At 38.2% G+C, this 16,976-nt stretch overlaps 1 protein-coding gene across 1 annotated transcript in view; it reads left to right on the plus strand.

The window, feature by feature from the left end:
* Positions 1-16,976, plus strand: part of DOCK2 (dedicator of cytokinesis 2) — a 525,760-nt gene that overhangs the window by 63,345 nt on the left and 445,439 nt on the right. Inside the window, exons 9-13 of the mRNA XM_030573060.1 lie at positions 4,252-4,333; positions 10,582-10,717; positions 12,336-12,411; positions 14,319-14,395; positions 14,776-14,901. Coding sequence (XP_030428920.1) covers positions 4,252-4,333; positions 10,582-10,717; positions 12,336-12,411; positions 14,319-14,395; positions 14,776-14,901 — 497 coding nt within the window. The remainder of the gene's footprint in view (positions 1-4,251; positions 4,334-10,581; positions 10,718-12,335; positions 12,412-14,318; positions 14,396-14,775; positions 14,902-16,976) is intronic.

Raw genomic sequence — 16,976 nt, forward strand, 5'->3', positions numbered from 1 at the left:
CAAACAATACTGGATTTCAGGATTAGGACTGGAGCAGTAGAATGCATACATAAGACATACACACATGCACCCTTTCTATTGAGCAATTCTTATATTTGGATTATAAACGTAATCTGACAGATTCTCAGATTTGCTGTATTGGATTCATTCTTTGACGATTTGTATGCTTTTGGGAAGAAGTTTGACAAAACTAGTAGTTTGCTGTAAATCTGCATAAGGAGACTTTCTCCTTTCCGAATGGGAAGACAGCAAACAATGAGTAAAATTTAAAAGGGGCAAATCCCTAAATGCTGGAGTCTGGTGCAGGGGAACCCAGTAGAGTTCCAGCTCTTTGTCCTTGAGATCTTGGCCTTTGTGGCTTTGTAGTGGTGCCTTCTGGGCAAGGCTACAGAGAAGGTGGGAAGATGGTGGTTGTTGGTAATGGGATAGCACCTGTAGGCCCCTCTGTGCTAGGTGCTGTAAACACATGTAATAAAGAAGACAGCCTCTAATGCCGAATAGCTCACCGACCAGGCACATGAGGCAACAGGAGGTGAAAACAAGCAAATGGGGACTGAGAGGAGAACAAAGCAGCACTGAAATTATTATTTTAAGTATAATAAACTGCAGTCATAGGACACTCTCTCTCTAGTCACTGTTCAGAAATTAGTAGGTATTGCAACCAGGTAAATTCAAGATGAACAAGGTAGTAGCATTGCCATTTTTTCATTTGGCAGAGGAAAGCAGAAAGATCTTTGAGTGAGGATTACACTAGTGGCTGGTGGAATCACTCAAGATTGGCAGGTTTTCACTCATGTGATTTTCTTAATGTTCTGTAAAAGAAGCTTCAAACTTCAGCTGTATCATTTACTAAACTGAGATCCTGAAGAAAAGGGATTGTGGGCCGTGAAAATGAAAGGACAGAAGCTAGTTACTTCTGTAGGGTAGCTCTTGCAGAAATGCACTAAATTTTCTTTCAGTGATTTTTATGTTTTGAGAGCAAAATCCATCTCTTAGTGTTATATAGATGGCTACCAGTCAAGCTCTTAAAGCTAAATAAACTGGTGAACATTTCTGATCAGCAAGGCACCCAAAACACACTTTTGTGCTAGATATTGGTGGCTGAGGGGTTATATCCCAATGTATGTAACTTTCATTGACATGCAGCTCTGGGGGAACAAGGACAACAGAAACTTTGTATTTGAAAAATGGTAGTGTTAATTTCCCAATCGATATTTTGTAAATTTCTGTTCAGTATATTTTTTTGACATGATTTCTTGTGGCTAATAAAATGAGCACATTGCCATTTGACCTGATATAAGTGTGATGCTACTCTGTGGACAGTGTGTAACAGACAATAGCTTCTATTATGTATGCAGTGTTGTTGTAGCTATGTCAATCCCAGGATATTAGTGAGATAAGGTGAGTGAAATAATCTCTTGTTCTGGACTAACTTCTGTTTGGTGAAACAGACAAGCTTTTGAAGTTACTCAGAGCTCATTTTCAGGTCTGGGAAACATACTGAGTGTCAAAGCTAAATACAAGGTGGAGCAGATTGTTTAGCATAAGTAGGTAATTCATATTTCAAGGGACCATTCGAGATGAAGTGGCCCAATAACACTCTTCCATTCGTTGGGGGGGAGGGGGAAGGAAACTGAGGGGGTTGTAAGTGGGTTATAGATCTTTGTAATAAGTCATAAATCTAGTGTCCATAGTCAGTCCACAACTTTTAGGGGCCAGCAAAGTTAGGAATTGTAGCTTCCTTTGGCATTCTGTTCAAGATAGATCAGGGATACTTCCAGAATTGCCTGTGATAAGAGTAAGAAGTCTTAAAATGATTATCAGATTCAGATTTTACTTCCTACCAGCTGTATACATTGCTCTGAAGTGGACCCCTTCCCACTTTAATTTAGACCTCAGTTGATCATGGTGGCATTAACAGAGGTTACTGTTATGCAGCCATACCATGGAGGAGACAGACCAGTTTGCTATTTCATTCTTCCTTTGGTTTATCTGAATGAAATAGCTGCTATGCTTCTTGGTGAACATTTTGTTCTTAATGGGTGTTACTCAAGCAGTGTTTTTTAACTTATATTTTCGTTGGGCTTAACTCTATTAACTTCTCAATGGTTGTTATGCCTGGAATAAAATGCTCAGAGAAATTTAGACTTGTAGCATTGTGAGATTTAAGAGTATGAAAAGTGGTCCTGTTAGGACAACTGCTATCTAGGTGAACTACATACATGTTGAATTGCTTACTTCCAAAATGTTACCATGCTGTATTCTATTGTATTGAATTTATTTTTAAATCTATCTTACATTTGATTCCTTTTTTGCAGTTTCTATTATATTTATGTATCATAATTCTCCTTTCATTGTGGTGGTTTCTCTGTTTTAGTCTTATTGTGTTCTTCTCAAACTGCCATTTTGTAACAAAAATCACCCTGGATAAGATTTCAGTATTAAAGATGGAGCCAAATCCGGCTCACCTTAGACAAGCAACAAGCCATTTGCTTCAATTGACTACTGATGTGAGTAAGGTGAACTGGTGTTTTGGTCTTGTAAAGAATTGTCTTTGAGCATTCATCTTGAATTCAGTCACTCTGTAATAAAGAATGACTAAACATTAATTGTGGTTATGTTTTGCTGTTGATTTTGGCTCTCTGAGAACAAGAGAATTAGACTTACTTTAGCAGATAACTTACTGCTTGCTGAATAAGGTAAAAATGTCAAGGTAATGGAGAAGAGCATAACAAGAACCAATGGCTAAAAGTTAAAAATAGACAAATTCAAGTCAGAAATAAGGCACATTTTTTTATTCCAATGGTTAATCACCCTCACTGTCACACTACCGAGAAAAGTGGTGTGTTCTCCATCTCTTGATATTGTCATATCAGGGTATGGATACTTTTCTGGATGATATGTTTTAGCCAAACCAAGTTACTGGGCTCAATACAAGAGAAACGATAAGCAATCCTATTGCTAGTATTATTTATGAAGTTGTACAAAAAGATGATCGAATGGTCCCTTTTGGCCTTAAAAATTTAAGATTATAACTGGTGGTAGATTTTTGTGTGGATGTAAGGAGAATTGGTTTTAGACATATTTTGTTTCATTTTGATGGACTGTTGTACTATTTGTAGGGTTGAAGGCCAGAAGGAACCGTTACTTCACTAGTGTGACCTCATGTATTTCACAGGCCATTAAATTTTACCCAGATACCTTGTACTGAGTCCAATACATACACTTTAGTCAAATAAGTATCAGAGGGGTAGCCATGTTAGTTTGGATCTGTAAAAAGGAACAAAGAGTCCTGTAGCACCTTATAGACTAACAGATGTATTAGAGGATAAGCTTTCATTGGTAAATACTCACTTCGTCAGATGCAGCTTATGCTCCAATAGATCTGTTAGTCTATAAGGTGCCACAGGACTCTTTGTTGCTTTTTTAGTCAAACAAGTTATCTTCCAGAAAGGCATTCAGTTCTGATCTGAAGAAGACTTCAAGCTATCCAGAATTCACCACTTCTCTTGGTAGTTTATTCCAAGGGGTAATTTCAGGTGACAAAAAAAAAAGTAATCATAATTATTTTGTTGAAGTAGACTTACTCCATGGAAGATGAAGTTCATTTCTTTGTTTTGGCTTTCAAATGAGAGATGCTTTCCCTTGGATACTTCCATCTGCTCTGAAGCATATGGTCTTCTGCACTTATGCAATCTTGAGAGGTTGGTGGATGTACTGTGATGGATTGGGCTTCTAAATTGTTTTTTATTCATGCATTGTTGCAAGAAGTGAGAGAAACTAGTTACTTTTTGGCATGTGTGCAGGAGCTGGACTTGTGAATGTAAACCTACAACATATTTTGACAAATAATTAAGTCATCTGTGTTTTGAGCTTATACATTCAAATAGTCAAAAATAAAATATTAAAAATTGATAATATTGGGCTGATAAAGTTGTTTCATATTTACTCAGATAAAATAGAAATGGATTTTTTTTAATTTGTTTTTTAAAATGATTTTGGATCCCTGTTTTTGGGCACAAAAATGGCAACACAATATTTTCTTTGGGATATGTACTTAGGAAAAAACTTTCAGTGACTGGAACATTGCCAAGAGTGGGGGAAATGGTCAAATCATGCATTATGAATCTAAAGATGTGGTACTGTATGGTATTCACCTATGTGTTAAGCAGTACTACAGTACTTAATGACACATGGTGAAGAATTCTGTGAAATGATATTAACAAATTATTACTTTCTCTCCTTAAACAGTGAAAATTACTTGGTGAGATGGGGGAGTAAAGGTTTTCCAAAGGAGATTGATATGCTCAACAATCTGAAAGTGGTGTTCACTGTGAGTAAACATTCTGCATATTTGACTAGATTTTGAACTTGCAAATAGGATTCTCATTGCTAATGGTCACTCCCAGAACGTTTTTTACATGTTGCGGGAAGGCTTGAATGAGCTCAGAAAGGAAGTTAGTCTGAGTAATTAAATGGAGAGGAGCACTTGCCAGCTAACTCTGTTTGGTCCTGAGTTCATCTCCTGCTATGTCATGTTTGATTAACTTGTCTTGCTACTTAAATGATTTTCCCTTCAAGTCCAATTAAGTTGGCTCATTACAAGTAATAACTTTAAGGTGGAGAATATTTGTGCACTCTGCTTATGGTGAGATTAGCAAAAGGGTATATGAATGACATAGTGGACAGACATAAATTATTTAGCTGAAGCTCTTTGGCATTTATTCATGTCTCTGATTTGTCAAATCATTTGGCAAAAGTTAATGTTCACACCATTACTGATGCAGATATCCAAATCCAGTAGAATTTCATTACTAAACCTGTAGACAGATGTTGTATAATAAGCAGGGGGATGTAGATATCAATCAGGCATTCATCTTGCAGAACAGTAACCAGTGATTCATACTATAAATATATAAAGAGATGAAGACATCACTAAATCAGTGTCACTGAATATTAATGAGAAAATTATCTAACCGCCCTGGGGACCAAGATAGTGACTTTGTTTCCCCAATCAAATGAACCTGAGGAACCTTGGAAGGTCCTTCATATTTGGAAATTCTCTTTACAAGGTTAATGAGAACTTACTAAAAATGATAATAACCGTGCATATATGAGTAAATTATTTTCAGTGTAATGTTAAGAGTGTAAATTACATAATGTCCATAAATACTCAGAGGTGAAAATAAGTGGTGGATGATGCAGTTGTGGGAGGAGAGAATTTCTTCAAATTTTTGTCTACTTTTAGCACCACATAATTTTGAGGCTGTATAATGTCTCTTCCAAGTGTGTCTCTAGTCTATTGAGAGAGCTGCTGCTCAAACCCTAATTCAGCATCATAACTTGAAGCTGGGGCTAAGTCCAGCTTCACTCATCAAAACATTTAAGTACCCATGATTAACTTTAATGGAGCCTAATGTGCTTAAAGTGATGTTGAAAGTCATATTGAACAGATTGAAGCCACAAGTGGAGAATATTATTGATGAAGAACAGGCTAGCTTTCAAGCTGGAAGAAGTACACCTCTACCTCAATATAATGTGACCCGATATAACACAAATTCGGATATAACGTGGTAAAGCAGTGCTCCTTGGCGGTGGGGCTGTGCACTCCAGAGGATCAAAGCAAGTTCAATATAACGTGGTTTCACCTATAACACGGTAAGATTTTTTGGCTCCCGAAGACAGCATTGTATCGAGGTAGAAGTGTACCACAGAACAGATTTTCAACCTTCATGTTCTGTGTGAGAAGTACTTACAACACCAGCTGGAAATCTACCTCATCATTGACTTCAAGAAGGCGTTTGACAGAATATGGCATCAAGCTTTCTGAGCAACCATGAAGAAGTACAATGTTGGTTGTAAGCTTATTCTTACCATTAAACAACTGTATGCCAAGACCAGCAGTGAAGTTCTCGTCAATGGCACGATAGGAGAGTGATTTCGCACCACTGTTGGAGTCCGGCAAGGCTGTCTTCTTTCACCCACACTGTTCAACATCTACTTGGAGCACGTAATGACTGATGCCCTAGAAGATCATATGTGCACAGTCAGCATTGGGGGGCTAACAATCTAAAATCTTCATTTCACTGATGACACTGATGGCCTGGCAGGCAGCAATGATGAACTTGCCAACCTTGTGAAATGATTGGATGAAAACTCCACAAAACACGGCATGGAAATCAGTGCAGAGAAAACTAAGCTGATGACAAACAAGCATGACAGGATCAGTCCACATATCACTGTCAGCAAAAACAATGAGGAGTCCTTGTGACACCTTAGAGACTAACAAATTTATTTGGGCATAAGCTGTAGCAGGCTAAAACCCACTTCATCATCTCTAAGATGCCACAAGGACTCCTCGTTGTTTTTGCTGATACAGACTAACACAGCTACCACTCTGAAACATATCAGTCAGTGGACAAGAGCAGGAGACAGTGAAACAGTTCAAGTATTTCACTGATGAACGATCAAAGGCAGAAATTCTGGCAAGAACTGTGTAAACAACAGCAGCAGCGGCAAAGCTAAAGCCATTTTGGAGGAATAAGAACATCTCCCTAAAATCCAGACTGAAACTGCTGCACTCATTGGTCATCTCCATTTTTCTGCATGTGCGTGAGACGTGGACCCTTACGGCAAAACTTGAACAGAAAATATAGTTGGTAAAGATGAAACCCATAAAACTCTGGGCATCTTCTACTTCAACCAAGTCACTAATGAAGAGGTCCACAACATCATCACCCAAAGCACTGGATCATATGAAGACCTCCTGACAACTGTGAACAAGTGCAAGCTGAAGTGGTACGGCCATGTAACAAGATCATCTGGCCTTTTCCAAGATCATCCTCCAAGGGACAGTACAAGGGAAGAGAAGAAGAGTTACAGAAGAAGAGATGGATTGACAACATAAAAGAATGGATATGAATGGACTTCGCAGAGACTCAAGCACTGACACAGAATTGTCAGGGGTGGAGACAATCGGTTGCTCATGATGGTACCCCAATGACCAATGCGATTATGGGAGTGATGATGATAAATGTACTTAAAAGCTCAGTTGAACCAGTGCAAAATCTTCCATCTCATATATATTTAAGACTTTTTGTACTACTCCCCTACTTACTCTATGATAATCTCTCTGACTGATGCTTTTAGCCCTGTCTACAATAAAGAACATCTTTAGATTCAGGAGCTTTTGCAGCTTTAGCTCTAGGGTGAGTAGATTGCCAACTGCCCTCACTGTTTTATTTAGAGTCACTGGTGTTAGCAATGCTGGACATGGCTGAAAAAAATATATGGAGATCTTTGTCTCCTCTCATTCTCAGGTCTGCACATTATTTGGAAAAGTCTCCAATTTCATGTACAACAGGGGCTTGATCCAAAGCTCACTGAAATCGAGGGAAACCTCAATACCCTTTTTGTCCTTTCTTTGAAACCCATTTTTAACATACCATTTTCCACAGAACTGTGGAATATCTCCTCCTCTTTCCTTGCACACACTATTGCCCTGTGCAACATTTTTCTGAGTTATATTGTGATGTGATATCTCATTAAGGGCTTTGTGTTGGAAGTGTGTTGGGCACTGTGATGGCGCAATATAAATAAATGCCTGAATGCCCTGTTATTAAGATTAAGTTGCATAAGCAAAATCAAGTAAAAATATTGAAAAAGTTAAGCTAAATTAACTTAAGATAAATATATTTCTGCTTTATTTGAAAGAGTACAATTAAATATATATAGTGCACAACATGGATGAGTATATTTTGCTGTACTTCAGCATTTTGTCACTTATTTTAATTACACAGCCTTAATATTGCATACAATTCTATTTTTAATTTCAGGAAGAAGAGGGAAGGGGAAGAAAATAAATTGCCTTTTTCTAATAGTATTTAAATGTTCCCAGTTAGATTCTGAATTTGGCTTCTCGTGAAGTTTACTTGACTGGGAGAAGGGTCAGAGTTTACACTTAATTAATTGATCACCAGGGGGCATGGTGAGTTCTGACTTGAGCTTCTGCTAATGTAAGCTAGAGGGCAGCCTTCTGGAGGCTGGGTAAAAAAGGCAGCAGCACATCAGTTTATATGAAAGCTGATGTATTATTGATAAAGCTGCAGATCTGTCTTGGATGCCATGACTTTCTGGGATCTCCGGGACTTCCACAGCTGTTTCCGAGCAGTCAGCCTCTGCCACCAGAGCAGGGGCCAGTGATTGGCACCCTGGGGTCCCCTGAAAGCAGTGGCATCTTAGGGCCCAAGGAGTAGCTAAGATTTAGTGGGGGTATTTTATAATAAATGTCATGGACAGGTCACAGGACGTGAATTTTTGTTTATTGCCTATGATCTGTCCATGATGTTTTCTAAAAATACCCCAGCTAAATCTTAGCCTTAATTATTGACAACTGAAAAAGTTTGACACAGAATTAAACTATTTCAGTGCAAGCATGGAGCTTGCTCTAGGGAGCAGAAAGAATGGCTGAGATCTCCTAAAATTATGGGAGCTGTAGCTTTTCCATTCTTGTAGTGTTCTCCTTGTTTCTGATGTTAAGGCAATGATTTTGCTGCATTAAAATGACATTATTGCTCATGCAAATAACCCCTGATTTCAGGGAAGGACTGGGCTTCCAGAGCTTTCTAGACTAGAAAGTTCTGATAATTACAGTGTGATGGAAGGCAGAAAACTTTGCAGATGACTCTGACCATGCTTAATGATTTTATTTTCAGTTGGGTATACATTCCCAACTCCCTGTCCCAATTTTTTTTTCCAAATTTGCCTTGGATATGCTTCTAAATTGGAACCGATTACATGTGGAGTTTCCATCCTGTGATTGGTAAGTCAGAGATGTCATATTTGGAGAAGAAAATAGAAAGTGGATATTTTTTCCCCACTTCTGTAGAACTGAAAAATGGCTGAAGAGATTTGGCTTTAAAATGTTAGCTATGGACCAAAAATATGAAACTTTCAAACCAAAAATGACCTCATGAAAACTTGCTGTGTGTGAGACACAGGGAAAAAGGATATACATTCAAATCTTATGCAATCCTAATGATATTAATTGCTACCAGGCAACCACTAAACAATAACTATCCTCTCTTTTCCTGTTGTAAGTGAAAGTGCAAGAAATCTAATGACTGAGTCTGTCCTCACAATATATCCCCAGTCTTGAAAATTCAGGATGTTTGCATGAGCTTTCAAGCTCTTGGATGACTATCCTACATGATTTCTGAAACTTTTCTGACTTGCAGTTCTGTGCTGAGGATAATTTTTTAGTTTTCAGTAACATTAGAATAATTTGCAAAGATTGCTAATCTCATCAGAAGCGACAAAACTTTATGTTCCATTTCTGACTGAACTCCCAAACTGCAGTCAGGCTGTTTCTCTGGATGAAGGCCAAAATACCATGAAAAATACTTCTTTACAACCTTGTGGGTTGACTACTTAAATGCATGTAGTAAATTAAGCCATACATTAGCTTTATGGTAATTGTAAATTAAAGCTTAAATTAAATCAACTCAAACTGATGATGGTGCAAATATTTGACTGGTTATTATGCATCATGAGCACATAACACCAAATGCTCCAGGAACAGGGTGGCTTGTCTATTGTTTCTGGCAGAGTTTGAGTTGCTGTTGATCTAGAAAGCCCTAAATGTGCTGGGGACTCTCTGCTGGGGACTGCCTCTCCTCCATGTAAGATTGCCCCAACTGGAACCAGTGGAGATGCTCAGTCCTGAGTCTCATTAGATGAAAGGAGAGGAACTTGAGATCACTCTCCCCAGACCCCTGGATCTGAAATTAGCTCATATTCACTCACCTTCAGGAAACAGTGCAGAGCCCATCTATTTGCTCAGACACTTGAGGAGGCTTGAGTTGTCTGGGCTTTTGGAGTAGAGGTCTTAAGGAAGAGGGTTAGTAGCATAACTTTTGGCTAGCAGGGATGTTATATTATTCCGGGTGCTGGTTTAGCAGCTGCACTTGATGGGTTTTACAACTGCATCTCTTTGAATTAATGGAGATGCTTAGTGATGCATGAGAAAAATCCTGTAGTGGGGAACAAAGCAATTTATTTAGTAAGACTTGGCAATTTAATCATAGGTATATTATGACCTTATCTCAGATGGGGGTATACAGTAGACTACTTTATTTGGAGAGGGGTACACAGCCTAGAAAGCTTGAAAACCATTGCAGCAGAGATTAGGATGGGTGATTTCCTGTTTGTACTAATGATGGTAAACACTTCTAGATGGTTCTGTCCTTTATCCTTCCTCCATCTCCTTCCAGTTCTCTAGCACTGGCCTCTTCTGTTTCCCCATACTCATGATCTTTGTATAATATCAGGATACTCTGTCCTGTAGCTCTTGCCATGTGGAAATGCCTTTCTCTCTCTCTTTCCTTACCTTTTCATATCATTTAAAATGTCAACTTTGTTTGGACCATGTTAAAATTTAGCTTTTCTTCCCTGCCTATATCTTAATTTTTTTTTCTGGTACTTGTCTATTGGTATTGTAACTAGGAGGCCTGTTGAAATTTTATTTGCTGCAGAATGTCAATGGTCATATTTTAATAATTCTCTTTTGTTATCTATTTTTAGGATCTTGGAAACAAAGATCTTAATCGAGACAAAGTTTATTTGATTTGTCAAATAGTCCGGGTTGGAAGAATGGATCTAAAAGATAGCAATACAAAAAAATGCACTCAAGGATTGAGACGGCCTTTTGGTGTGGCAGGTGACAACCATTTCATTTAAATTATTAGCAGCATTTGCTTCTAATCACAGCCCATTTACATTTATTCTTTTTTTCTAATGAAAAAATAAAAAACTTGATTATTTAAAGGCAGAGAAAAAAAGCATTAAGATGAACCTTAAAATGGAAGAATGCCTTTGATTAAACATCTGAATAAAATATGTAGTAAATGAAAGCATATTTACATATTTGTAGTAATTACTGATGGAAAAAAATTCTCCAGGAATCTAATGTGTCAGGTATATTGTGCTGTGCAGCTTACAGCATCTCACAGAATATAAGAGCATGATCCTGTCTACACTTAATATGAGCAGAGTACTATATCATCTAAGAACATAAGAACGGCCTTACTGGGTCAGACTAGCCTAGTTTCCTGCCTCCCAACAGTGACTGGTGTCAAATGCTTCAGAGGGAATGAACAGAACATGGCAATTTATCGAGTGATCTATCCCCTGTTGTCCACATTAATAGATAGCAAGTTTAAAAACAAGCAAAAGGAAATTATTCATACAATGCACAGTCAACCTGAGCAACAGGGGATTCCGTGAAGGCCAAAGGTATAACTAGGTTCAAAAAAGAACTAGAAAAATTCATGGAGCAGCAGTCCATCAATGGCTATTAGCCAAGGTGGCCTGGAACACAGCCCCATGTTCTGGGTGTCCCTAAACAGCTTCATGGAACAGGGAACATTTACTCTACAGCAGCTGTGGTTCTGTGAGATGTTGTCAGTATGGATCCTGCAACTTGCTCTCTGTCACTGCTTTTTGGAGCAAGGGAACTGAGAAGTATTGCCCTTTACACCTTCATATGAGAGCCCGCAGAGATACGGAGTTCATGCTGATGCTCATTGATATTTAAAAAAAAAGAAAAAAGTCTTTTGACCTTGTGTCCATGAGGCTCATGCACAACTATGGTGGTATCAGTGCTGACTAAAACAACTCAAAGAACAGCAAATGTTGTAGGGTAAGTGTCCATTCTCTCTGGATGCTACTGCATCAGGTTTCAAAACTAGAATTATAAATTTTTGGGGGGCCCCCTAATATTAAAATGAAGAATGAAATAGAAAACTGTACAACTGACAACTTACATATTGGAAAACTAAGCTCCAGTGCAATTGGGTTGATTGGAAACAGTTAATGGGAGAATCGAAATTAAAATAAACCATTTCTACATGGAAAATTATATCATAGCACCTGGAAAAGGGTTTTTTCTGTCTCTCTCTCTCTCTCTCTCTCTCTCTCTCTCTAAACCAGTACACACACAGAGTTCAGCTTATTAAGTTTTAACAAAGGCTTCAGCTTCAATTCCATTCATATTAAAGTTCATCTCCTTGGGTAAGGTAAAACGTATGGCACCCCAACTGAGTGTAAATAATTTTTTGGTAAAGATCAACTGTATATTGTACTTTACATTGCTAGCAATAACTGATGAAATACCATTGTACGATATCTTTCTATCTAATAACTTTGAAAATCATATCCTAAAATGCATACCTGCCCTGAAGCACAATTTATGCTTTTAATGTAGATTGTGCCAGTAAGAGAAAGGAATAATTTTTCATGTTGTTAAATATTCATGAATTTTATTTCTACTTTTCTAGTTATGGATATTACAGATACCATAAAAGGTAAAGCGGAAAGCGATGAAGAGAAGCAGCATTTTATTCCCTTTCATCCGTAAGAGTCAAATTTATTTTTTACAATACAAAAATTCATTGTACATGCAAAAATTTCTGTCTATCCATGAGTTTGTCATGGGTCTTTTCTTTATTACAGATAAAGTGATTTTAAGTGCATTATATGAACATCAGTGTTAGTACAGTCTGAAGTATTAAAAAGAAAACAAGCAATTTTATGGGAACGTGAGTGAAAAATATTAATAAGCTAGCAAAACCCCCTTCCCTTTCAATATTCATAAATGTAGCCACAAGGAAAAAATACTACAGGAATCAGGCTTATTAACATGAAATGTGACAAAGACATGGAAGTTTTTCATAGAGCATCAACTAAGTATAAATGAATTCAAACTGATGTGTTCACTCCTCACATCCAGCATTGTGACGTATTAAACAGCACCAAAGCATATGAATGTACACCAATCCATTCTAGACAATGGGCTCCATGATTGTAGGTGGTAAATACTGTATATATGTCATCAGTTTGAGGGAACTGCGAAGTTGGGCTATCAAACAAGTTGAAAGGTGAATGAATTTTGAAAAAGGACGTTCAAATTTCAATTGCAATGCAAGGCAATCTTTGACTCTGAACTTGGTGCTCACATATAAATTAAATGGAGATATAGCCTGAAGTATAGGCACCCATGGGAAACAGTTATTGAATGGCATTGTGCATAATACTGCAAGTGTTTGTATGTTCTGTGGAGAATATGCCAGTTTGCCAAGCACTTAAGCATTGGCCCCACTTCACTTTTTTTTAAAACAATTTGATTTGTGTCATTTGAGCTGGGTATCATGAAAAAGCATTCCTGAACTGAATAGTAGAGGGAAGGGAAGGAGAAGGGGGTTCTAATGCAAGTCTGGCTTCTGATGAAGAAAACTATTGGAAAAGGCACTAATTGAACCCACTAGGATTACCGCACATATCAAAAACATTTGATTTGGCAACAAGGCACAATCTGTACCATGCAGCACAGAGTTGGCAGGGGAGACTTCGTCTCACTCCAGACAGACTCAGATACAACATAAGGTTTAGCTACCTCCATGAACTGGTTGAGTATAATTTGATGTACTTGTGTCTAGAATGTTTAGGGGACTCAGGTACAAAGACACTGAATGTGGTATAATGGCCTGGATAGGGTCACTGAGCTCTAACATCCAGAAAGGACATGGGTCCAACACTATCTTAGTGTTTTATACTCATCACCATAGTGTCAAGAACAAAGAGCAAGACATCTGGTTATGGAGTGCCCTCTTCACTGTCTTGATGGTGGATGCTATTGATGTCTCAGAATGATGCTGCTGTGATAGTTGCTACATCGCTTATCCAATATCTAAGACATTGTGCCATCAGAAGCCATATGCCAGAAGATCATGATAGGTAGTGCATAGAGCATAGGTAGTGGCCTGTAGCTCCCCAATAATTCAGAGAAACTCTTTGACTAACACTGGCCAAAATGTTAAAAGAGAAGCCTTCACATTTGTCTTGCCAATCCTAATGTGATTCTGCCACCAAAGAAATAGAAGAGTTCCGTCCTAAAAATAATTAATTTATCCACATAATGGATTAGAAATACCTGTGGTTCATCAGCTTTACCACTTTAAACTGTTCAGCAGCTCTGGAATGTGTTGTTCAGGGGCTGCCTTTGAAAACATTTCAGTTCTGTCTTTGACATTATCCCAGTGTTCATGGTATTACCTATATTAAATGTAGAAAATTGTGGTAACATTAAGTAGTTGCAATACAGACTAAGAGCATGTTGAAGGATGATCATTAAGTGCGTAGTGGTGGGGACCGGTAAATAATAAAGTTGTAAAGAGCAATGACTGAGGGCATTGGCCTTACTGCTTTCGTAATTGTTTGGAATGTTCAGTGCTTACAAGGGAATTTTTTCTATTTTCCTTTAGGGTGATGGCAGAGAATGATTCTTTGCACAGTCTCTTAGGCAAAGTCACAGCATCAAAAGGAGACAGTGGCGGGCAAGGTAAAGTAGTCTTTCTGTGTAAGCAAAACAATAAATTGTATTTATAAATCTTGGTTTCATATTTTTTTTAGAGTCTGGGTTTCAAATCAGTCCCTGTACTTAAGTCATTGGGCTAGATGTACTGTGAAGCTGACAGTGATGAATGTAAATCTTTGTGTGTTGCGGGGGGGGGGGGGGGAGGGAGTTAGAGGCTATTTAGATAAGCGCCTGTCCCACTGAGAAAAGTGGCTTTAGTTATAGTCTAAGTAGTAGCGGTTTTTTGGCTGGGGAGGTGGGAAAGGTGGCATGACTAAGCAGTTCTCTAGAGGAGAGAAAATGATAACTTAATTCAAAATAAACTCAAAAGGAGTTAATTACGTACTCACACACTTTTTCTATAGGTCTGTGGGTAACTATGAAAATGCTTGTTGGAGACATGAGTCAGATTAGGAAGGACTACCCGCATCTTGTTGACAGGACAACAGTTGTTGCAAGGAAGCTGGGATTCCCTGAAATAATCATGCCAGGTAGGAGATGATTTGTTCTGCACTGAAAATAGACTTTCACCTTTTCACTATAAAGCCTAGTATAAATATCCATAATATTTAGTTTGCAGCTTACTTCAGTGTACACTTCAGAGTGATTTCTAATTTAAATATTAGAAGTTAACATCAATCAGTGAAATATATTACTTAGGAAAAAAATGTAAGGATAAAGCATTTAAAACAAAAATATTTAAAGGAAGACAAAGAAAGATCAGGGATGATGCTGGCCCACTGCTTAGTGGAGAAAGTGAGCTGGTGATAGAAGATGATAGGAAGGCAGAGCTGTTCAATGCATACTTTGCTTTAGTCTTCTCACAAAAAGAACATGTGACTGGATGACTAGCAAAATGACTATAGACAATAAAGAGGAAGGGATGCAGATTGGGATAAATAAAGAACATTTAAGATCTTCTGACTAATTTGAATGAATTCAAGCTGGTGGGGCCTGATGCTATTCATCACAGAGTGCTGAAGGAATTAGTTGAAGAAATCTCTGAGCCACTGGCAATAATATTTGCAAATTCATGGATGACAGGAGAGGTCCCGGAAGACAGGAGGAGGGCTAATGTAGTGCCCAGCTTCCAAAAGGAGGAGCAAGAGACCTATAGACCAGTCAGCCTGACCTCAATACCTGGGAAGCTACTAAAGCAATGTATAAAACATTCAATTTGCTAATATCTGGAGGATGAAAGGGTGATCATTAGCAGCCAGCATGGATATACTAAGAACAAATCCATACCAAACCAGCTTGATTTCCTTCTTTGATAGGGTGACTGGTTTGGTGGATAGGGGGAAATGTGGAAATAATATACTTGGACTTGAGCAAAGCTTTTGACACAGCCTCACATGACATTCTGATAAGAAAGCTGGAGTAATGCAGCCCGGCAGAACTATAATTAAGTAGATACATAATTGGTTAAACAACCACAAAAAATGAATGACTATTAATGGAATGATATCTGGAAGGAGATCTTGAGTGGGGTTCCACAGGGATCTGTTCTGGTCCAGTATTATTTTACATCTATATTAATGATCTGGATGTAGGAATAGAGAGCATATTGATCAAATTTTCACAGAAAGCGAGGAGGGTTGCCAATACTTTGGAGGATAGAGCTAAAATTCAAAGGGATCTGGATAGATTGGAGAACTGGGCTATAGATGACTAAATGAAATTCAAAAAAGGCTACACTTATGGAAAAAAAACCCCAAATGCACGAATACGTAATGGGTGATAACTGGCTTGGCAGCAGCACTCCTGAGAAGGATCTGGGAGTTGTCATGGATCACAACCTCAACCAGAGTCAACCATGTGATGCTGTTGCAAAAAAGCAATGCAATTTTAGGTTGCATTAGCAGAGGTATAGTATGCAAGTCATGGGAGGTAATAGTACCACTCTATTCCACTCTAGGCCTGAGCTAGAGTACTGTGTCCAACTTTGGTCGCCAAAGGAAAGGATCCAGAGGCGAACAACAAATATGATAAAAAGGATGGAATGCAAGCCATATGAGCAAAGGCTGAAGGCACTGGATATGTTTAGTTTGGGAGAGAGGAGATTAAGGGGTGATATGATAGGCGTCTTCAAATACTTGAAAGGCTCCCCTAAAAAGATGGAGAAAAATTGTTCTCACTTGCCACAGAGGGCAGGAGAAGAGGCAATGAGTTCAAACTATATAACATAGAAGATTTAGATTAGATCTCAGGAAAATCTTCCTACTTGTAAGAACAATAGGACAACGGACAGACTGCCTAGGGAGGTTGTGGAAGCTCCTTCACTGGAGGTTTTCAGAAGGTCATCTGTGTTGGATGGTTTAGACACAACAAATCCTGCAATCTTGGCAGGGGGGTTGACTAGATGAGTCTTGCAGTCCCTTCTAACCCTATGGGTCTCATAAATTGCTTTCATGATCACTGTGTAGATAAGGAATTATTTACAGCTTTTATTAGTTGTTTGACTTTCATACTATGCTTTTATTCCAGTTAAAATACCAATATGTATGAAGTCAGGCTATTGAATGTTTATTTAAAGCCAAATTCTTGGTTCAGATTATCCAGACTG

Source organism: Gopherus evgoodei, chromosome 8 (genome assembly GCF_007399415.2).
Source record: "Gopherus evgoodei ecotype Sinaloan lineage chromosome 8, rGopEvg1_v1.p, whole genome shotgun sequence".
Taxonomy (NCBI): Eukaryota; Metazoa; Chordata; order Testudines; family Testudinidae; genus Gopherus; species Gopherus evgoodei.